This window comes from Erpetoichthys calabaricus, chromosome 12 (assembly GCF_900747795.2).
Source record: "Erpetoichthys calabaricus chromosome 12, fErpCal1.3, whole genome shotgun sequence".
NCBI lineage: Eukaryota > Metazoa > Chordata > Cladistia > Polypteriformes > Polypteridae > Erpetoichthys > Erpetoichthys calabaricus.
In genome coordinates this window covers 34,635,843-34,659,677 of record NC_041405.2, presented here as the reverse complement: position 1 = coordinate 34,659,677, position 23,835 = coordinate 34,635,843, and the positions used below count along the sequence as shown (strand labels likewise).

Genomic DNA, 23,835 nt, shown 5'->3' with positions numbered 1-23,835 from the left:
CTTTCTCTATTGCAAGCTTGTAAGCAGTATTTACTTTTGGCTTTTTCGCCTATACCTGGCAGTCCCCTGTCTCTAATTCAGGGCAGTAACTATAGGTCTTCACTCGCACCTGAAGTCAGTTCTTCCACTGAGGCGTTAGATATCAGTATATTAAGGAGGGGCTGTCAGCGCAATGTGGTGCAGCACTTCTCTCTTTGACTGGCTCTCTTCCTACTGTGGCTAAGATTGCTCTTGGAAGACATATTCCAGGAATTCCACGCCTGCGCATACAAGGCTTGCCATCGTCACGGTAACCTTAATAGACATAGGTCTTACAACGGACCAATTCAGCCCTCCATAACCCCAGAACGGAGTAGTATCCATCAGATTACTGAAAAATTCGAGCCTCCAGTACCTTCTGTGCATACAACATTCATACAATCATACTCACATTAGCTGTTCAGCTTTCACACTTTTTATTTGTCTGTGTGCCTATCCCTTCATCCTACCTTGTTCTTTTTAGAGAGGCTTTCTCCGTTGGTGGGGCAGATGCTCTTTGAATCTTTCCCTAATACTTTTAGTGAAATATCGCTTACCTTTCTAGGTGGCCACCATCTGTGTTTGTTTCACAGAGCACCACTCCACCTTCGGATTCCGTAGCTGCCTTTTCCCTCCTCACGTCGGGGGTCACCAAATAATGCTGGAGCGTAAAATACCCATAAGATTATCACCTTAAAAGAAGGCTCTAAGATTCGAAGGATAGGCAAACAGAGTAATTAGGTTTATTGCAATATACAATCATGCAGACAAAACCCAATTAGGCCAAACTGAGCTGAGCCCCGAACAAGTCAAAAATCACAGTTTATATAATCATTTCTTATCCTCTTGACCTGGTCTGAAAGAATTCATTTGCTGTTTATCCTGACACCCAACTCCAGCTGGCTTCTCACGGGCCCTTTCTTGGCTACCAATATTGTTCTCAGCTTATCTCTTACTTTCATTCTTTGTTAGTCAGTCAGTCATTTTCCATCCTGCTATATCCTAACACAGGGTCACAAGGATCTGCTGGAGCCAATCCCAGCCAACAGGCAGGAACAAATCCTGGGCAGGGCGCCAGCGCACTGCGGGGCACACACACACACAAACCAACCACACACTTTGGACTGTGGGAGGAAACCCATGTAGACACGGTGAGAACATGCAAACTTCACGCAGGGAGGACCCGGGAAGCGAACCCAGGTCTCCTTACTGCGAGGCAGCAGTGCTACCACTGCGCCACTATGCCACCGTGCCACCCCATTTCATTCTTTGCTTCCCTTTATTTCATAACTGGCCTTCAAACAACAGGTGTTCCCCCTTCTCTGACTTCGGACAGTTTCTGTTTGTCATTCTTCCTTTTCTCTGTCTTTCTGAATTACTAAATATTGGTGGCTTCTCTCTGAGCTTAACTAAAAAAGAAATATGGCAAATGCCTTTATTTACTGTAACTATTTATTTTGACATATCTAATTCACACTAAGTTTAGACATTCTTACTAAGTTTACATTTATCCATGCCAATACATGAATTTTAATTTTCTATTCTATACAGCCAAAACTTGGTTTATCTTAGTTTCTTTCCTTTTTAGCATGGAAATAACTTGTTAAAGATGCTAAGATTTGCATTGAGTGTGACGAGGATGGATAGGATTAGAAATGAGGGTCAGCTCAAGTTGGACGGTTGGGAGACAAAGTCAGAGAGGTGAGATTGTGCTGGTTTGGACATGTGCAGAGGAGAGATGCTGAGTATATTGGAAGAAGGATGCTAAGGACAGAGCTGTCAGAGAAGAGGAAAAGAGGAAGGCCTAAGCGAAGGTTTATGGATGTGATGAGAGAGGACATGCAGGTGATGGCTGTAACAGAACAAGATGCAGAGGACAGGAAGATATGGAAAAAGATGATCCGCTGTGGCAACCCCTAATGGGAGAAGCCTAAAGAAGAAGAAGAATAGCTTGTTCTCTTTTGGAAATATGTGTGAACACAACTTTTCAGTGTCAATTATTTCAATCAATTAATCAACCATATGGAAAGAGAATATATGTGTGTCATAATTTTTTGGACAATTCGTCGTAATTATTTAAAGAAATCAATTTAAAGACTTATTCTGGGAGTTGTACCCTCAGACTAGAGCCAAACAGGAAAAAATAATCTCAAAATTTAACTCTCCATCCAACCCACTCATATAAATTAAAGACCAATTGGCCAATCACTGGAGTGACTTTCAGGCATATTTGTAGTTTGGGTTGCAATTTGCTTGCTTGAAACGGACTAATTCAGGGGTTGCCAAGTTCAGTCCACGAGTGCCACAGTGCCAGCTATATACTTTCATTCTAACCAGTTTAACAAAGTAGTAGGTCACTATCACGTCTCATCAACATTAATGGTTTAGCTGGCTTTTTTTCAATTGTTATCCTCAGTTTCAGACCTGAGGCCCACCTTAACTTCAGAAGTTCATCCCAGCCACCTCCTGCCTCTCTTAAACAAACTATCATTTCCGAGTCTCTGCCTTTTTTTTTTTTTTTAGCAAAATAAGTTTGCTAAATTTTAGTAAATGTAGCTAACACTTGTGTGTGTGTGAAATTAATTATTTTTCTTGTTCTTGCTTTTCAAGATTTTGCTATTTTATTGCTTTGGTCATTAAAGTATTTTCTTATTATTTAGCTTCAAAGTGAATTTATACTGAAGTAGCTACTTTACTTTTGTACTCTGTCATTTGAAATGTGTCTGTACTATGTCTCTATATATAAGGGTTCAAGGATTGGAGCTGTGCACCCATTAAACTGACCGCTTACTATAAGACTGGTTATTGTTGCTAGCTAGATAGATAGATAGATAGATAGATAGATAGATAGATAGATAGATAGATAGATAGATAGATAGATAGATAGATAGATAGATAGATAGATAGATAGATAGATAGATAGATAGATAGATAGATAGATACTTTATTAATCCCAATGGGAAATTCACATTCTTCAGCAGCAGCATACTGATACAATAAATAATATTAAATTAAAGAATGATAATAATACAGGTGAAAAAAACAGACAATAACTATGTATAATGTTAAATATTAACGTTTACCCCCCCTGGTGGAATTAAAGAGTCGCATAGTTTGGGGGAGGAACGATCTCCTCAATCTGTCAGTGGAGCAGGACAGTGACAGCAGTCTGTCGCTGAAGCTGCTCTTCTGTCTTGAGATGACACTGTTTAGTGGATGCAGTGGATTCTCCATAATTGATAGGAGCCTGCTGAGCGCCCTTCTCTCTGCCACAGATGTTAAACTGTCCAGCTCCATGCCAACAATAGAGCCTGCCTTCCTCACCAGTTTGTCCAGGCGTGAGGCGTCTTTCCTCTTAATGCTGCCTCCCCAGCACACCACTGCGTAGAAGAGGGCGCTCGCCACAACTGTTTGATAGAACATCTGCAGCATCTTATTGCTGATGTTGAAGGAAGCCAGCCTTCTAAGGAAGTATAACCGGCTCTGTCCTTTCTTGCACAGCGCATCAGTATTGGCAGTCCAGTCTAATTTATCATCCAGCTGCACTCCCAGATATTTATAGGTCTGCACCATCTGCACACAGTCACCTTTGATGATCACTGGGTCTATGAGGGGTCTGGGCCTCCTAAAATCCACCACCAGCTCCTTGGTTTTGCTGGTGTTCAGGTGTAGGTGGTTTGAGTCGGACCATTTAACAAAGTCCTTGATTAGGTCCCTATACTCCTCCTCCAGCCCATTCCTGATACAGCCCACGATAGCAGTGTCATCAGCGAACTTTTGCACATGGCAGGACTCCGAGTTGTATTGGAAGTCCGATGTATATAGGCTGAACAGGACCGGAGAAAGTACAGTCCCTTGTGGCGCTCCTGTGTTGCTGACCACAATGTCAGACGTGCAGTTCCCAAGACGCACATACTGAGGTCTGTCTTTAAGATAGTCCACGATCCATGCCACTAGGTATGAATCTAATCCCATCTCTGTCAGCTTGTCCCTAAGGAGCAGAGGTTGGATTGTGTTGAAGGCGCTAGAGAAGTCTAGAAACATAATTCTTACAGCACCACTGCCTCTGTCCAAGTGAGAGAGGGATCGCTGTAGCATATAGATGATGGCATCTTCCGCTCCCACCTTCTCCTGATATGCAAACTGCAGAGGGTCAAGGGCGTGTTGAACCTGTGGCCTAAGGTGGTGAAGCAGCAGCCTCTCCATGGTCTTCATCACATGTGATGTCAGAGCAACAGGCCGAAAGTCATTCAGCTCACTAGGACGTGATACCTTTGGGACTGGGGTGATGCAAGATGTTTTCCAAAGCCTCGGGACTCTCCCCTGTTCCAGGCTCAGGTTGAAGATGCGCTGTAGAGGACCCCCCAGCTCCGATGCACAGACCTTCAGCAGTCGTGGCGATACTCCATCTGGACCCGCTGCTTTGCTGGCACGAAGTCTCCTCAGCTCTCTGCTCACTTGCGCTGTTGTAATTATGGGTGGGGATGTCTTTCCTATGCTGGTATCAGCAGAAGGATGTGTGGAGGGTGCAGTACTCCGAGGTAAGAGTGAGAGTGGGTTAGGGTGGTCAAACCTGTTAAAAAAATTGTTCATTTGGTTTGCTCTCTTCACGTCTACATTGGCTACATTGGCTGTGAATGATCACTCATGCACTACTGAATTAAAAAAAGAAAAAAGAGTCCAGAAGTGGGTGCACATTTCATTTTCTCACACAGTTTCAGAAGAGTTGTGAATAAAAGCGCTATAGTGTTGTTGTATATTGGGCTCTGTTATTTTTGTTGTTCTCAATTCCGGTTGCCTCGGGCCACTCAGGCACACTTAAACTGTTCTAACTGAAGAGCTTCGACAGGACGTAAAGTGCGTCACTACAGCCATGAAAAAGAAAAGTAAAAAAGAGACAGTCAGCTGTACCTTCAAAAATAAAATGCAAGTCTGAAACAAAACTTTAGAGCTATTGAACCTTTGTCAGTTGTAAGTGTATGCGTTTTGAAAGCTGAGTGCAACGTGTTCATCTAATTTTTATACTCATTCAGACTCATTTGATCGCATTATATAACTAGGCATTCTTTACATTTGATATCCACCTTCGCTGTAAAACAGCACTTGCTATCTAAAAAAGTGCCCCCGAATTCCTCACCTGCACACCTTTATTTAAACTACACAACTTTTGTGTACCGCTTGATGTATTTTGTCAACTGCCGAAAAGGTTAATTGTCTCTTTGCCCAAAAACAATTTCTCAAACCGCAGCGTCAGAAAAACGTGCACCGTCATGACCACCCTGACTGTGTATTCCTGTGATATCCAGCCCTCCGAGATAAAACGAAACCTAAAAATCTGCGTCAGAGTCAGAATACGAAAATCTAGGCGACAAGAGGCAGACTGAGCATTTGAAGGCGAGTTCATCCGGAACAGCATCCTATAACTTCTTACTGTTTTGTACGTGATTCATATTATCACTGTGGGTATAAAGTTTCAGGACAGTCTACAAGGAGCATGGCGCTGGCTTTCTGTGGGAACATATGCAAATGCGTCTGTATTATTCTAAGTCTCATTTATGGGGTGAGTACCAGAATGATCGACCATTCCGCATTTTATTTTTACGTGTTTCTGTGGAAAGCGCCCGGGAAATAAACTTGTATGCACTACTGACAAAAAAAAAAAAATAGAGCACGATTTTATGCTTTATGTTTTATTTATTTTATCACTGTAAAGTAAAAATGTTTGGTTGTTTTATTCGTGTAATCTTTGCAACAGAGGTACTGAAAAAAGTGCTCGAAAAAGTCAGTTACGAGAGCAGGAGATAGCCATTTCGATGTCGCAATTTTACAGGCTGCAAGTGAGCTGATTTTAAGAAATTAACGAAGAAAGGAAGAGTTTTAGAACTGTAATTCCAGAAAAATAATTAGTTATATAAATATGTGGGCAGGGGAGGATGAGGATGTGTATATCAAATAGATTAAACGTGTAGTTTGTTTTAGTCCGAACTAGCACCTTGATTGCGCCAAAGTAGTCTGTCCTGAAACTTCTTAGATGGTGCTGATTTATTAATACGGAATTCTATAAAAATGCTTACATATTCTCGAAAATTAAACTCAATGCCGCTCAATGCGCTTTGAGTACTGAGAAAAGCGTTATATAAATGTAATGAATTAATTATTATTATTATTATTTATTAACTAACAATGCAATGGTGCTACCCAGACACCAGCAGTTGTTAACATAATGCCTCTGTGTTGTGGCACTTGGATATGCAAGCAACTCCCCCACCTTGTGTATCTAAAGCTTGAGCAGACCCCTCCCCATGAAATATCCGGCATAACCAGCCTGCACTTCTTGGGGTTAGCCGTCAATCCCGTCAGTCGCAAACTGTCAAGCACTGCACGCAGGTGGGCGAGGTGAGATCTCTAGTTATTACAGACAATACAATACAGTTTATTTTTGTATAGCCCACAATCACACAAGGATTGCTGCAATGGGTTTTAACAGGCCCCCCAGCCTTGACTGTCTAAGAAGACAAGGAAACCCCCTCCCCCCCAAAAAAAATCCTTAGTAGGGAAAAAATGGAAGAAACCTTGGGAAAGGCAGTTCAAAGAGAGACCCCTTTCCAGGTAGGTTGGAGTGTGCAGTGGGTGTCAAAGAGAAGGGAGTCAATACAATACACAGAACAAAACAGAAGTAATCCTCAATACAGTATAACAGTAAAATAAAAATATTACAAGTACAGAGCAGAATTTACCAGTAGATAAGATCACATATGATATGACCACATCGTTGAGATATGCTTCCGCGTTCGCGGAATGGGAACGCAGAATATGGTCTATCATCCGTTAAAAGGGGCCTCTCTTGAAGTGATGTTATCAGCACAGCACAGCGTAGAAAATTACATTGGCCATCATATACATACATATATATATATATATATATATATATATATATATAAATATATATATATAATTATAGAACATATAAAGGATGTCATCACCCACATTAAGGGAACACAGTTTCCTAAGGAAAAAGATTTTGATCTGCCCTTTCTTATATAGTTCCTTTGTCTTATGAGACCATTCCAACCTGTCACTGATATGGACTCCTAAATACTTGTTGGGAGTGGACCACCTGTAAATCCACTCCATGAATAGTGACACAGATGCTATTTGGTGCAGTGAAAGTCAGTAATCAGTTCCTTGGCTTTACTGATTTTTACATGCAAACAATTCTATTTGCACCAAGAAACAAAGTTCTGTACCTGACTCCTATACTCTGTCTCATCCCCTTTATCAATATACTGTGATATTGGTGCTTGGTTGGCACAAACCCGACACAGACTGACACCAGAGGCACGGGCAAAATAAACAAAAGATTTATTTTTCTTCACCTTTCACCACACTCTTCTTTCCTCCACTCCTCCCAGGGCAGCTTCGTCCTCTTCCTCCTGACTCTGGCGCCCTGAGTAGTGGCTGCAGGCTCCTTTTATAGCTCACCCGGAAGTGCTGCAGGTGCTCGTTGACCTACTTCTGGCTGCACTTCCAGGTGTGGCTGCGCTCCCGCCCAAACGGGCTCGTTAAGCTGTGCAGCGCTATGCAGCTCCCCCTGGCGGAGGCCACGGAGCCCAACCAAGATGAGCTCCGGTGTTCCATGAAAGTGGCCCCGACGCAACCCAGGGGGGCTGCCAACAAAGGTTCTGAGGGATGTAGCATGGCTCCCATGGCTGCTCCCCCGGATCTAGTGACAAAGGGGGCATGGGCCCCAGCTGTCCGCCACAGTACCCCATAAGTGGAGATTCATCAGAGCATTGCTGCAAGTGACATGACTTGGGGCCTCATGTATAAACAGTGTGTAGGAACAAAAATGTTACATACACCCGTTTCCACATTCACTTCAAGATGTATAAAAACTAAACTTGGCGTAAAGCCATGCACAGTCTTACCCTGTGCGTACGCAAGTTTCCACTCGGTTTTGCAAACTGGTGGCACACAGCGTCAAAGCAGTGCTACATTCCTGTGTAGTTTCTCATTCTTTTTTAGTTTCACATCCCTGACGCGGCTTTATCAAATACACTGAAATTACCGAATATCATTTATAAATAAAAGGCATCTGATTGTAATCAACCTGTGACAATATAATGGTCCATGGAATGGACAAGCAATTCCAAATACCATAGCTGCTTTATTGTTGTTACTCTCAGTGCACCACTCAGAGTATTTTAACCCACTGTATCTGAGTGTGGAATCGCAGCTGTACAGCAGCTGGTCGGAAAGCTCCACTGCAGACTGTTTCCAAAGCTCAAAGGATTATTGGGATACAGCATTTACCCCAGAGAACATTTATAGCACACATTGCCTCAGCCATGCACAGTCTATTTGAACTTCTCTCATTCGGAAAATACTTCAGAGCCTTTCATGCACGAAGCTCGAGGTTCAGAAACAGTTTCATCCCAAGAGCTGTAAATGTACTCAATCAAACCATCATGTGCTCCCAGTAGAACTGTTTGTACTTAGAATTTCAATTACCTCAATGTAAACCTGCACTACAGTTGTCATATTGCACAGCCTGAGCCACTTTATGAACCATTTGCACTATGTACACTATATGTACATGTATATTATACTTATACTTTCATATTGTATATTTTTCATTGTTTTTTTATTGTATTATTATTATTATTTTAAGTTAATGGAGGATTTGCATATTGAATCTTATTGTACGATACAATAACAATAAAGTAATTAAATTCAATTCAATAGAAGAGAGTGCATATTTACAGATGACGATGACTGGCTTCTAAGTCGATTTAGATTTCCAAGAGCTATCTTCTTGGAGCTCTTGATATCATTTTTAAGATGAGATGCATTAAAGTATCTATATTACATTATACAGATTCATTTTTAACCTCATTTAAATAATGTATACTGTTAATAATTAAATATGTGGACATGGTGGTGCAGCGGTAGTGATGAGCTGGTGCCCTATTCAGGGGTTGGTCCTGCCTTTCGCTGTATGCTTGCTGGGACTGGTGCGAACCTGGATGGATAGATGGATGGAATAATTATTCTTATTTGTCTTATTTTAATTTCTTACTTTGTCTTTTATTTTTCTTTTCTTCATTATGTAAATCACTTTGAGCTACATTTTTTGTATGAAAATGTGCTATATAAATAAATGTTGTTGTTGTTATTGTATTTCAAAAAAGTGTTGGGATCAGTTTTCTTAGCCCTTTTTCTGCTTTCTCCATAGAAATAAGAATGAAGAGCTTGCCTGGAAAGTCCAGTTTAAGTTTGGCAGGATACAACAGGCTGTATCTGATCTCTGCTTTCCATAAGCACTGTTTAATGTTGTAAAATGTGGCATATTTAGCAGCTGTTTAGGGAGATAAATCAGGGAAAAAACAAATGTGGTTATTTTCAAATATAATCTCTTCTTTCTGTAATTTTTCAAAATGCACGATAATCGTCCTAGGTCTACAGATATTTGATCCCCGTATGTGGCAAGCTGCTGCTGTCTCGGTGTCTAATTTGAAGTCCTCTCCAATTATTTTAGAGAACAGTTCAGCTACAAATTTCACTGGGTTTGGACTTACACGATTCTCAAGGAGACCTTCAATTATAATATTATTCCTTCTGCATCCATCTTCCAGTTTAGCATGTCTGTCACTGAGTACTTTGCGTTCGGAATCTTTAGCCGTTGCTTTTCTGTCAGTGGTAGTTACCAGTTGTTCAGCTATTTCAATTTGAGTCTTGAGAGTTTGCTTAACATCTTCCAACTGAGTGCCAAGTGCTCTCAGTTTATTCTCAAACTTAGACTCATTTTCCTGTGTTTGTTCCTCAATTTTTTTCTAGAATACCTTTAAAGGTTGCCTCAAAGCGATTATTTAAACCAGGGGTCTCAAACTCAAATTGGCTTCGGACCACTGCTTGTATTGTCATGTCATATAGGGGCCACATGAAATTAACAAAACTTTGCATTAACCTAACACATGCAATACCTGAATACATTTGAACTTATATTCTATTTCTGACCAGAAACCTGGCAGCGTTTCTGCTCATACAGCCTTGCCACATTTGCCCTAATGGAGTTTACAGTAGAAACTCTGAGTACAGCTTCAAGATTAGCATCAGTAAACCTACACATGTACTTGCATTTATTAAAGTTCATAGTTGAGAAAAGTTTCTCACACAGATATGTGCTTTTAAAAAGACTCATTACCTGACTGAACACTTTGGACAGCTCTGGAAAGGATGGAGGAAATTCTCTCAGAAGTCTGCTTTTCCCTGTGGCTCTCTGAACTTAGATTTTACTATCATTATTGCACTACAAGTCAATAAGTTCCAGCTTTTTCCTCTTCTAATTTTTTTATTAACCAACGCTACCAGTCCATTTTGTTTGCCTATCATGGGCGGGGCTCCATCTTTAGTGATGCCTACCAATTTGTTCCATGGCAAACCAGCACGCTCAATCGCGTCACACAGAAGTTGAAATATATCATTGTCTGTGGTACAGCCGTGCATCGGACATGAACTTATCAACTTTTCAGTCACATCAAAGTGGGAATTAACAACCCTTATTGAAACTCACTAGTTGAGCAGTGTCGGTTTTGTCGGTGCTTTCGTCATGTGCCATGGAGTATGCAGGAAAAACTTTAGCTTTCTCGCTTAACTGAACATAAATGTCATTTGATAACTCTCCTATTCGCTCTGCCATGGTGTTTGCTGGTAAGGAGATATTTTTGAACAAGCCCGTCTTTTCTGGACACAATATTTCAGCAACTTTTAACATACAGTCCTTAAAAAACTGCCTTTCAGTGAATGGCTTTCCTGCCTTAGCAATTAACTCACCACATAATTTGCTTCCAGCACACCATCAGCATCCTTTTTTGCGTTTCGAAAAAGACTTTGCTGTAATTTCAGGCCTTTGTGTAGCTGCATAGCTAGATTTTCTCTCTCTTGTCCCTGATACTTATCATACTGTTCTCAGTGTTTAGTCGAGTAATGATGTTTGAGATTATATTCCTTCAAAACAGCAACTTTTTCTTTGCATATTGTCACAAAACGAGTCTGAGACAGAAAAAGGTTTGGGGCAGCCACCCATATAATCTCAAATCCTTGGCTGCAAAGTTGTAGTGGTCAAACGGTAGCACTGAAGTGCATACAATCGAGTCCAAGATCAGACTGAGGAATAAGGACAAAGGGCAGGGTTTTAAAGGGGGAGACAGGAAGTGAGGTCATAAGGATCAGGGATGTGTTCATTCTCCATTGGTTTGGGCACGGACGTGACGTCAGAGGAGCCGGAGCCAGTAAGGACTCCTTCCATTGGCTCGGTCCCGGAAATTATGTCACGAGAGTCAGGTGGAATCTCCCGGGAATGGTCTGCAGGCAAGAAAGAAAAAGAGTCAGTGCACTCTGCCACCTCCCAGGATCTCTCAGAACTGCCATCACTCAAGCCCTTTAGCTGCCTCCCATGCGCACGTGTGTGACAATATACAGGTGGCATTTCTACTGAATTCCACAAAAAATACTGTAATGTGGGCGGCACGGTGGCGCAGTGGGTAGTGCTGCTGCCTCGCAGTTAGGAGACCTGGGGACCTGGGTTCGCTTCCCGGGTCCTCCCTGCGTGGAGTTTGCATGTTCTCCCCGTGTCTGCGTGGGTTTCCTCTGGGCACTCCGGTTTCCTCCCACAGTCCAAAGACATGCTGGTTAGGTGGATTGGCGATTCTAAATTGGCCCTAGTTTGTGTGTGTCCTGCGGTGGGTTGACACCCTGCCTGGGATTGGTTCGTGCCCTGTGTTGGCTGGGATTGGCTCCAGCAGACCCCCGTGACCCTGTGTTCGGATTCAGCGGGTTGGAAAATGGATGGATGGATATACTGTAATGTCCATCTTTCATGAAATTGTGTTCAGCATCCACCTTCCTTTTTGGTTTGGAAAAAGACATCTTTTTTTATTGACAACCAAGCAAATGAATTCCAAAAAAAAAAACTTGCTTTCATTCTTTTAAAAGAAAGGGGACGGGGGGATGGAAGTTTGAGAACTCTGATTTAAATGTTTTTCCTGGTTTTGTCTTGTGTATATCCTTTATTTCCTTCCTTATATAATTTATTTCTTTCCTTATATCTTTCTTTAAATCATTCTTGAGCTGTTTTATGTCTTAAGCGGTGGCGTTCATTACTGTTCAGTTCAGACAGATCATTTCGGTCTTCTCCGTGCTCCGCATCTTAAGTGACAAGCCCAGTTAAAGTCGATGTTCATGGCTCGCGAGGAGTAGTTCACAACGCGTAAGGTAAGGTCATTTTCAGTTTCAATGAATCTTCTTCAATAAGCTATCCTGATCCAACTTGCTTGCACATTCGCTCCCACTTTCACTCTCACTGGAGATGACGCAGCAGCATCAGGACCCGGGAAATCTGTGCTTTCACCTATCTGTTCCAGGACAGTCTCTGAAAGGCAGTACCTTGAGCTTGGACTTGATGCTTGTGTAGGCTTGGATTAAGCTTTAGCTGGTTTTTCTATTTCTTTTTGAGCCCTTTTCCTGCTGCTCATGTTTATATATGCTTGCATATACTGTAATTGAACCCCCTTGGGTTGAGTAAATACAGGATAGCTTGGTATGATAAAAAATGAGAGAAAAAATAACACTATTGCTAACGGAGTTCTGCTTCAGATGTCTGTCTCCTGCAACGGATTAGACATGTATTACAAAGATTTTTCAATGTTCCTTAAATGTTTTGAAGGATTGGCATTCTAAGCTTAGAGGTGGTTTGACATTTCAGAGCTTATTGTGATGATTGGCTAGGTAGAGAAAGAAAAGGAAGGACAGAAATTTGGAGTTGGTACATTTGACAGACACAGTACTACTGCAATAAATTATTTAATTTAAGGTCACGCACATCCCAGCAAGCATCTTGCAGGAGACAGGAACAATCTGACAAGCTTTGTTGGGCTGAATGGCTTTTTCTTGTCTAGAGTGTTCTAATGTTCAATCCCTGGATGGGTTGCCAGCTCATTGATACCACTGTGCCACATGTTTAATACATGCTTTAATGCATTCTATCATAAAAATGATATCAAGTACACATCTTAGTATTTTAAAATGTTCAGAGAGCTGTAATATCATGAATGTAATGTATGATAAGTGGAGATAAGTGCCATAAGAGAGAGCTCGTTTAAGAAGCACATAGTGATTCACACATATACTGTAGAACACATAGAATAGAAAAGCATTTAACGTGCTACTTTAGTTACGATGGGATCTGAGAAACTCAAAAAAACTCAAAAAAAAAAAAAAAAACTTTGAGATTAAAGTGGAAATTTTGAAACATTCGACATTTCAACCTTTTTTTTCACTGTGTCCCTATTTTTTTTTTCTCTGTACCCTAATACACTTCCATATGACAATAAGATGGTGGGATACAAGTCACCTTTCACTTTGAGAGCTGTGGGACCTTCTGAACTTGAACTTTCATGTGTCTCTACCACTGTGTATCACTCGATCAACTTCCTTTTGTTGTTTATACAACTGCTTAACCCAACAAATAGTACCTTTTCCCTTGCCTCCACTTCTCATTCACTGAAATTCTGTTTTTTCACGTGATTTTGTCATTGCCTTTTAACCAAACGCTGAACGGGGATGGTGATATTTATATTGATTTACATATTAAAATGTGCACAATTCTGGGAGGAGTCGGGGTGGGACAGCAGGTGCGTGCACGTGTTTTAATTATCACGCAGACCAGGATTTATGGAGCTGAAGTTTGTAGAAGTTGGTTTACACACAGTTTTGTACATCTGGATTTTGTTGTGCATATGCATATTTCCACTTATGTCCGTATGCCATGATTTAATGTGAGTTCTGCGCACGGCGTTATGCATGAGTCCCTGCTGTTATATTTATAGTATGAGGTGAAGTAAAGTAAGTGAAGTAAAAATGGGACAGGCCTGTTCTTGTGATGCCTCAGTGTTGCTCACATCTGTATCAGAAACACAGTCCTTGTGTTTCACAAACAGTGGACACATAGTTCATTATTCAGGACACCATAGGCTCATCCACCTGCATATTTTGGAGTTTATCCCATAACAGGAATGCTTGGATGATACTGAAGGCACTGAAAAAGCAAAAAAGCATAATCCTTGCAGGGCTGCCATCATAATCAAAATATAAGGAATTCTTTGTTGGTTACCCAATACACATGGCAGAGGGCATTCACTCTGGACATCTGCTGTGGGTATGCACTTGTTTTGTCTCTGTAGAGTAATATATTGCTCTACTTTCCCCTATTGTATTATTAATATGTGGCCTTAGAATAACTAATCTCAAAGACTTACCACTGTTTATGAGGTATTATTGTATATAACTTATCCCCACCTTCCCTTCTATATCTATAACCTCAGGCAATTAGATGTAGTAAAAAGACAAGCAGAAGTTAAGTTACACATAAAATAATGTATTACTGATAATGTTCATAAATAATAACAAAATGCAAAGTACATTTGAATATGGGCAACCATACAACCTGATTAAATGGTGATATGTAGTTCAGGCGGCACACAGACATGTAGTTACTTAAATGTCTCTAGTTAAGGCATCATTGGTGCTCAGCTTTCAGCCACATGTCTGTTCAAAATGGCTGCTAAACTGTGCTCTTCATTGTGTTGTCTTCATCATCACAGGTTAGCAAGAGAGATGCTTCTTTCAGATGTTGGTTAGTAAGAGAGAGATTGTGAGGTTAAACATGTACATTTATAGATGTTCTGTCCAACCCCTACAGCCAATAGGACATCATGGTACTTAAAGGCCTCTGAGACAAGCCAATTCCAAACAGCCATACTTCAGACCAATGGGGGAAAATAGAACATCTTAACATCTGCCCCCAAACCATATGTTAAAGTACACCTTAGCCTACTTGCAGGGTTAGAAATGACTTTAGCAAGGAAACACCAAACTGGTTTAAGACACATCCCCCAAATCCTGTCGTAAAATTCAAACAGACCCATTGGGTTGGGGGGTAGTGGGGTATTTTGTATGTCTTTATTTGTATCCCCCATACAAATAAAGACATACAAAATATTTATCAAGTTATATGTAAAATCTCACATTACAACACACTTTAACGATGAGTGTGTGCTAAGTATTTAAAGGTAAGGTTTGTGGTGCTTCTGTGTATTAATTGATCCTCAATGCTAACTGGTAACGTAAAGAATAAAGAATCCTTAATGTGTGAAAATGTATTATTTATGGTTAACAACGGCATAACTTTGACACTAATAAAATCAATAACCACAACAATTTTCATAGATCATATTACAATTGGTATATGAGCTTGAGGAGGTTTATATTTGGATAAATGAATATTATATTGAATAGTCAATCTAATACTTACCATTTTTGGAATTTTTTAATTTCTTTTTGGCAGCAGGGTAAGACACTAAGTCACAGTTTCTGAAAAAGGAAGCTGTCTAGTATAGGTCTGCAGAGGACTCAATGTATGTTCAGATGTGAACAACTTTGTTGGTACCCTTTCAACTCATTGAAAAAGTGTGGTCTGCCTCCTGAAAAGTGATGAAATGAAAAGCAATTGTCCCATTGCTTTTATTATGTCACCAAGTAAAGCAAAGCAAGTGTGAAAAGAGATAAAGTATTGCTTGGCCTGGCCTGGACACATTTTTTGGCACACCTGGAAAAGATCCTAAATAATTGGGTTAGAGTGATTTTTTCAAACTAGCTGTTTCCTTTAATTATTATCACACATGTCTCCAATCATACAATCAGTCATTTAGTCTATTTAAATGGTGAAAAATACTCACTTTGTAGCTGAAAATTAACCTCAGAATGAGCACAAGAATAGTGAAAATGGTAGAGAGTAAAAACCAAGGATAAATTTTAAGGAGATACAAGCTGAACTCCAAAGTCAAGGTCTGTCTTTTTTGAGAGACGGTGGGATCAATGGAAGAAGACTCAGGAGGGCTCAGTTGTTGAAAGAAAAACATAAAAAAACACCAGACTGAAATTTGCTAAAATGCACATTGACAAGCCACAGTGCTTCTGGGAGAATGTCTGTAGGACATATTTTACAAAACTGGACCCCTTTTCAAGTCACATTAGCTCTAGGTCCACAGATGGAAATATTAAGTCTTCAAAGAAAAGAGCACCATACCTACTGTGAAACATGAAGCAGGCTCAGTTTTGTTTTGGGGCCACTTTGCTGCATCTGACATGGGGTCCATTGAGTCTGTTCAAGGAACAATGAAATCTCAAGACTTTGAAGACATTCTGGTGCAAAACGTACTGCACAGTGCCAAAAAGCCCTCTCTCAGTCATAGGTCTTCAATCCTCCGACAGGACAATGACCCCAAAAACAGCTAAAAAAACCCAAGAGTGACTAAGAACAAAACACTGGACTACTCTGAAGTGGCCTTCTATGAGCCCTGATTTGAATTCTGTCGAACATCTACAAATGGAAAGAACTGAAACATGCAATTGTGATATCCCGTGTAGTGGGAAAATTACCCCAATCTACACCCTGGACATCTGATAGATCATGAGCCGAACAGGATCAGCAGAGAGAAGAGACACAGAACAAAATTGACAGGTGAAAGGTGCGATTTTATTTACACAAAGTGCTGTACAACAAAAACACAGCAGTGTCAAGGGAGCTTTGTGTTACAATCCTTAAGCACTGACACTCCATCAAAAGAAAAATAAAAAGGAAAGAAAAAAATTGTCTATTTACAACAGGTCCAGTGCACTTACACAGTTATCTATACATAAACTACACACATCCACTCCCAAAAATCAAGGCAGTCTTCCTTCTGTATCCCTGGCTCAGGAAGCACCATATCTGTTAGACATGGTGGTGGAGGTGTTATGGCTTGGGCATATATGGCTGCCACAGGTACTGGCACACATATCTGCATTTATGATTTAACTGCTGAAGGCAGTTGCACAATGAATTCTGAGGTGTATAAAAACATCTGATCTGCTGAAGTTTCAGTAAGTACTTCCAAACTCATTGGATGACACTTCATCTTACAACAAGATAATGATCCCAAACATACTGCTAAGGCAACAGAGGAGTTTTTCAAAGCTAAGAAATGGAAAATTCTTGAATAGCCAAACCAGTCACCTGATTTAAATCTAACTGAACATGCCTTCCATGTGCTGAATAGAAAAATTAAGGGGACAAGCCCGCAAAACAAGCAGGAACTTGAAGATGGCTGCATTAGAGGATTGGCAGAGCATCACCAGAGAAGATAATCAGCACCTGGTGATGTCTATGAACCACAGACTTCATGCAGTCTTTGCATGAAATTGATGTGCAACAAAGTGCTAAATATGACTGCTTTAATATACCTGATATTGCTGTGTCCAAAACATTATAGAGCCATGAAATGGCGGGACCACGTACGAAAAAAGTATTGACTCTTTCACATGTTATGACCAAAATGTATGCAACTACACTTACATTAAAGTCTGCAATATGCACTTTAATCATGTTTGAATTGCTTGATTTGTAATTTTAAACTGTGGAGCAGAAGGATGAGTCAAGGAAAACTGTGTATTTATCTCAAACATTATGGAGGAGACTATATGTTGATCTCTGTACACAGGAGAAATTCCTAAGTACTGGAAGCTACTGAATATTATATAAAAAGGGTGGTTAGGTTGATTGAAACAACTATAGGGCAGTACCCTTAACATGCATTACAGGTAAATTAACAGAGGCAATTATTAAGAAAAGCATCACATGCCAACAAAAGGGATATTAGCAAATGGTCAGCATGGTTTCAGATGGGGAAGATTGTGTTTCACTAATATGCTGGAAACATCAGGGAACAAAGGGTTATGGTGTGAGGAACGTTTTCAGAATTAGAATTACAATTAGAATCAGTGTGAAAAGTGATGTCTTTCAGAATTGTTCTGCTGCTCTTTTTAATGCATATAAATGGTTAGGGTAGGAATTTGAATAAGTTGGTCAAGTTTGCAGGTGATACTAGACTTGGACGAAGTATTGATAAGGAGAATCTGCTGAATTGTTACAGAGGAGCCTGGACAATATAAAAGACGTGTTCTTATTTGTGGCAGATGAAATGTAATGTATGTAAATGTAAGGTAGTACATGTGGAGTGGTGGCTCTGAGGCTAAGGATCTGTGCTGGTATCCAGAAGGTTGCCGGTTCGAATCCCCGTCACTGCCAAAAGAGATCCTACTCTGCTGGGCCCTTGAGCAAGACCCTTAACCTGTAATTGCTCCAGGGGCGCTGTACAATGGCTGACCCTGCGCTCTGACCCCAAGGGGTAAGCGAAAACTAACAAATTTCTAATACGAGAAATCGTATAAGACAAAACTAGAAATTAGCTTTTAAGAGAAGGACTTGGGAATCACAGTGGACTTGTCTCTATCTACACACAGTTAGTGTACAGAAGTAATTACAAATGCTAATAGAATGTTAGGTTAATTATCACAACATGTGAAGTACAGTATAAGTCAAGGGAGTTTATGCTTAAGTAATATAATGCATTAGTGATGCCTCACCGGGAGTACTATGTTCAGTTTTGGTCTCCATATTACAGAAAAGACACAATAGCACTAGAGAGAGTCAAGAGAAAAGTGACTAGAATGATTCTGGCAGTGACAGGTATTAGCTAAGAGGAGAGACTGGAGAAGCTGAACCTTTTTATTTTAAACAAACAGAAATTTAAAGGCAGTTACTTTAAAATAAATTCTTCAACAAGAACATAGGGGTATATTTGGAATTTTATTAAAAGTAACTCTTCCATAAATGTTAGATTTTGTTCATACAAATAACTATAAACACATGAAATAAGTTAACAAACAGTGTGGTACAAACTAATTCTTTAGACACCTTCATATCTCAATGTGAGATTTGTTTATTTTAATTTATTTTAAAGTTTTAGACATATAGAAACTGAGAAGCGAAGTTAGGTGGTTGAATTACTAAGTAGTATGGTAGAGTGGGACCGTCAGATCTCGACTCAATACTTTTTTGGAGAATCTGAGGGAATATGATTGGCAAGCTTGTTGAGCTGAATGTCCCATTTTCATCAAAATTGCTCTGACTTTTTTAATGTACTAATACCTTGCTAATTGCTCAATAACTATAATACACTAGAGTGCATTGTGTAAACTTTATACTTCTAATTATAAGAAGTAGATTACTATTTTGTAATGTAAAATAAAATAACAAATTTGCAAATATTTAAAAAATTGACATCTGTAATGAGTCATCTTTCATTATTTTGTAGGTAGCTGGCCTTGTCCTGGGCGGCCTGGGTATATGGCTGAGGCTGAGTTCAATGACACGTGGACTGTTTGATGTCAATCTAGACACTAAGCAATTTATAATTGGTAAGTCCTGTAGGCTCAAAGGTTAGCCTGTGGCACAAACAGGAACCTATTACCTTAGGTCTTGCTCGCTTTCTCTCATATCCTTTTTCTAGGAGTAGGAAATTCTTATGTATGTGTGGTTTTATATTAGAACATGTGGGTGTTTGAAAGAAAATTTCAGTTAAATAGGCAGCACTTGCTTAGCCATATTCTCATTTCCAAAAACTTGACTTGGTAGGTAAAGTCCATTAATTAGAGCTGTTTGACTAACAATGCCAAAGTTATGGGTCTGCTAATAGAGTGCCAACCAAAGCAAAAGCATCTTAATGGAATACTCCACACAAAAAATATTTTTTTAACTGTTACTTACCCAAGAGAAATGGCAAAAGAAAAAAATAGGCTCATGTTTTTATGGAGAATGGAGATAGCAAAGTTCCTGACAGAGAGGGATTTAGTGGGAACCAACGCTGAACAAACAGCAAAAAACATCCAAACTTTCATGAAAAAAAATTCAGTTTACATGTGTTACATAACCTACAGTGCCTCCAGAAAGTATTCACAGCGCATCACTTTTTCCACATTTTGTTATGTTACAGCCTTATTCCAAAATGGATTAAATTCATTTTTTTCCTCTGAATTCTACACACAACACCTCATAATGACAATGTGAGAAAAGTTTACTTGAGGTTTTTGCAAATTTATTATAAATAAAAAAAACTTTGAAATCACATGTACATAAGTATTCACAGCCTTTGCTCAATACTTTGTCGATGCACCTTTGGCAGCAATTACAGCCTCAAGTCTTTTTGAATATGATGCCACAAGCTTGGCACACCTATCCTTGGCCAGTTTCGCCCATTCCTCTTTGCAGCACCTCTCAAGCTCCATCAGGTGGGATGGGAAGCGTCGGTGCACAGCCATTTTAAGATCTCTCCAAAGATGTTCAATCGGATTCAAGTCTGGGCTCTGGCTGGGCCACTCAAGGACATTCACAGAGTTGTCCTGAAGCCACTCCTTTGATATCTTGGCTGTGTGCTTAGGGTCGTTGTCCTGCTGAAAGATGAACCGTCGCCCCAGTCTGAGGTCAAGAGCGCTCTGGAGCAGGTTTTCATCCAGGATGTCTCTGTACATTGTTGCAGTCATCTTTCCCTTTATCCTGACTAGTCTCCCAGTTCCTGCCGCTGAAAAACATCCTCACAGCATGATGCTGCCACCACCATGCTTCACTGTAGGGATGGTGCCAGGTTTCTTCCAAAAGTGACACCTGGCATTCACACCAAAGAGTTCAATCTTTGGTTCATCAGACCAGAGAATTTTCTTTCTCATGGTCTGAGAGTCCTTCAGGTGCCTTTTGGCAAACTCCAGGCGGGTTGCCATTTGCCTTTTGCTAAGGAGTGGCTTCCGTCTGGCCACACTACCATACAGGCCTGATTGGTGGATTGCTGCAGTGATGGTTGTCTTTCTGGAAAGTTCCCTCTCTCCACAGAGGACCTCTGTTTAGATGGCCGACCAGCTCTAGGAAGAGTCCTGGTGGTTTCGAACTTCTTCCACTTATGGATGATGGAGGCCACTGTGTCTCATTGGGACCTTCAAAGCAGCAGAAATTTTTCTGTAACCTTCCCCAGATATGTGCCTCGAGACAATCCTGTCTTGGAGGTCTACAGACAATTCCTTTGACTTCATGCTTGGTTTGTGCTCTGACATGAACTGTCAACTGTGGGACCTTATATAGACAGGTGTGTGCCTTTCCAAATCATGTCCAATCAACTGAATTTACCACAGGTGGACTCCAATTAAGCTGCAGAAACATCTCAAGGATGATCAGGGGAAACAGGATGCACCTGAGCTCAATTTTGAGCTTCACGGCAAAGGCTGTGAATACTTATGTACACGTACTTTCTCAATTTTTTTATTTTTAATAAATTTGCAAAAACCTCAAGTAAACTTTTTTTGCGTTGTCATTATGGGGTGTTGTGTGTAGAATTCTGAGGAAAAAATGAATTTAATCCATTTTGGAATAAGGATGTAACATAACATCCATCCATTTTCCAACCCGTTGAATCCAAACACAGGGGTTTGCTGGAGCCAATCCCAGACAACACAGGGCAGGAACCAATCCCGGGCAGGGTGCCAACCCACCGCAGGACACAACCAAACACCAAGCACACACTATGGCCAATTTATAATCGCCAATCCACCTGACCTGCATGTCTTTGGACTGTGGGAGGAAACCCACGCAGACACGGGGAGAACATGCAAACTCCACGCAGGGAGGACCCGGGAAGCGAACCCAGGTCCCCAGGTCTCCCAACTGCGAGGCAGCAGTGCTACCCACTGTACCACCGTGCCGCCTGTAACATAACAAAATGTGGAAAAAGTGATGCACTGTGAATACTTTCCAGATGCACTGTATATGTCTGATATCCATAGGCTCAACACATTCCAAACACGGGTATTTTTGCTAAAATATTGTTAATTAAATCACTTCAGGAAAATCCTCTCATGAATGGCTGGGAAGCATGTAGAAACAGCATTTAGCTTTTGAACTGAAGATCCATCTCTCATTGACCCATTTATTGGTCGGTAAACCACAATGCCATATTTCTGGGTGTTGTGATGTGGAGTCTCAGTCATGACGAAAAGGATATGAGGCCTCAAAAGTCCCAAAAAGTAAGCCAGGACCCTCACCAGCGTGCCTAGATATGGCTTTACCCTGGGCAGCCAGCCCCCAATCACCACCTGCAGGCTTCTGCTTATGCTTGGCAAAATTGGGAACTGGCTTTGAAACTTCAAAAAGCAATGAAAGTCCAAAAATGTGTTACAAAGGATAGAAAACCATAACACTGTAGCTCACAGAAACAAGCCAAATTGGATTCTTTGATAAACTGAGGAATTATTAACAAAAAATATGACAAAAAGGGCAAAAAAAGATGTTCCTAAAAGGTAAAACAAAGGCAAACAAGTTAAAAAATGCAATCCAGTAAGCCCAAACCAACAACAGAACAAAGATTCCAGTAAGCCAAAAATAATAAATGAAAAGCAATGTTGACAAAACTTGTTAACAACCAATGAACTACTGCTAGTTCCTTCTCTCTGACCTCAAAATATAGGGACAGTGTGGACCCAGCAGCAGTGACGTCATGGTGGCTCACCACCTGAGGTTGCACTCACAATTCACAAGCAATAGCTCTACATTTAAAGATATACTGTAGAACACAATTAATAAATGATTAACAAATGCAGCATAAGTGACAAAAACATAAATAACTATTCAAAAAAACCAAAAGCGTTGATACAACAGAAAGTTAATGCAGTACATTACAGTATTTGGTCATGTTGTTGATGTTATAATTAAAAAGTGGCCAATGCTTATGTTACACTTGTTTTTCTTTATTTACTAGTTGTAATCCTGCTGATTGCAGTTGGACTGATGCTGTTGTGCTTCGCAGTTTCCTCATTATGTGGTGCATGCACTGAATCTACTGAAAGCATCAATGTTGTAAGTTTTTCATTTTGCTTTAATTTCTTTGTTGTCACTTTTTAAAGTGCTGCACAACTTATTTTTGTTTCATTAACACATTTATGAACAGAAACGTTTCAGTTATGTTGGGTTGGTTTTATGCATTCATTAAAGGAAATAATAATTTTTATTTTTGGCATTTACTATATGCACGAAGGAAAAATGGAAATTGGAGACTCCTCCTCGAGCCGCCACCTTATTGTGGTGGAGCGGTTTGCGTGTCCCAATGATCCTAGGAGCTCTGTTGTCGGGGGCTTTATGCCCCTGGTAGGGTCACCCAAGGCAAACTGATCCTAGGTGTGGGACGAGACAAAGAGTGGTTCAGAAAACCTAACATGAAGAATAAAAACTTTGGACGGCATTTTCCCTTTCCCGGACGCGGGTCACCGGGGCCCCCCTCTGGAGCCAGGCCTGGAGGTGGGGCTCGATGGCGAGTGCCTGGTGGCCAGGCCTGTACCCATGGGGCTTGGCCGGGCACAGCCCGAATGTGGGTCCCCCTTTCCATGGGGTGCAGTGTGAGTTGAGTGGTGGCCGAAGGTGGGGACCTTGGCGGTCCGATCCTCAGCTACAGAAACTGGCTCTTGGGATGTGGAATGTCACCTCTCTGAAGGGGAAGGAGCCTGAGCTAGTGCGCGAGGTCGAGAGGATCCGGCAAGATATAGTCGGGCTCACCTTGACACACAGCTTGGACTCTGGAGACAATTTCCTTGAGAGGGGCTGGACTCTCTACCTCTCTGGAGTTGCCTCAGGTGAGAATCGCCGAGTGAGTGTGGGCATACTTATTGCCCCCCGACTTGGAGCATGTTCATTGGGGTTCACCCCAGTAGAAAAGATGGCAGCCTCCCTCCGCCTTCAGGTGGTGGGAAGGGTCCTAACTGTTTTTTGTGCATATGCGCCAAACAGCAGTCTGTAGTACCCACCCTTTTTGGAGTCCCTGGAGGGGGTGCTAGAGGGCACACCTT

At 40.9% G+C, this 23,835-nt stretch overlaps 1 protein-coding gene across 4 annotated transcripts in view; it reads left to right on the top strand.

Moving 5' to 3' along the window:
* The first annotated feature begins 5,294 nt into the window (after positions 1–5,294).
* The window catches only part of LOC114662065 (CD9 antigen-like), a 140,041-nt gene continuing 121,500 nt past the window's right edge, over positions 5,295–23,835 (top strand). For 2 of the 4 annotated variants that reach the window (XR_007936334.1, XM_028815384.2), the window contains exons 1-3: positions 5,317–5,578; positions 19,272–19,374; positions 22,755–22,852. Coding sequence is in view for 3 of the 4 variants with exons in the window: in XM_028815384.2 (XP_028671217.1) it covers positions 5,513–5,578; positions 19,272–19,374; positions 22,755–22,852 (267 nt within the window). In the remaining variant the exon portion in view is untranslated. Of the gene's footprint in view, positions 5,579–19,271; positions 19,375–22,754; positions 22,853–23,835 lie in introns of all 4 variants that reach the window. The other 2 variants (XM_051934400.1, XM_051934398.1) reach the window with 1 other exon arrangement.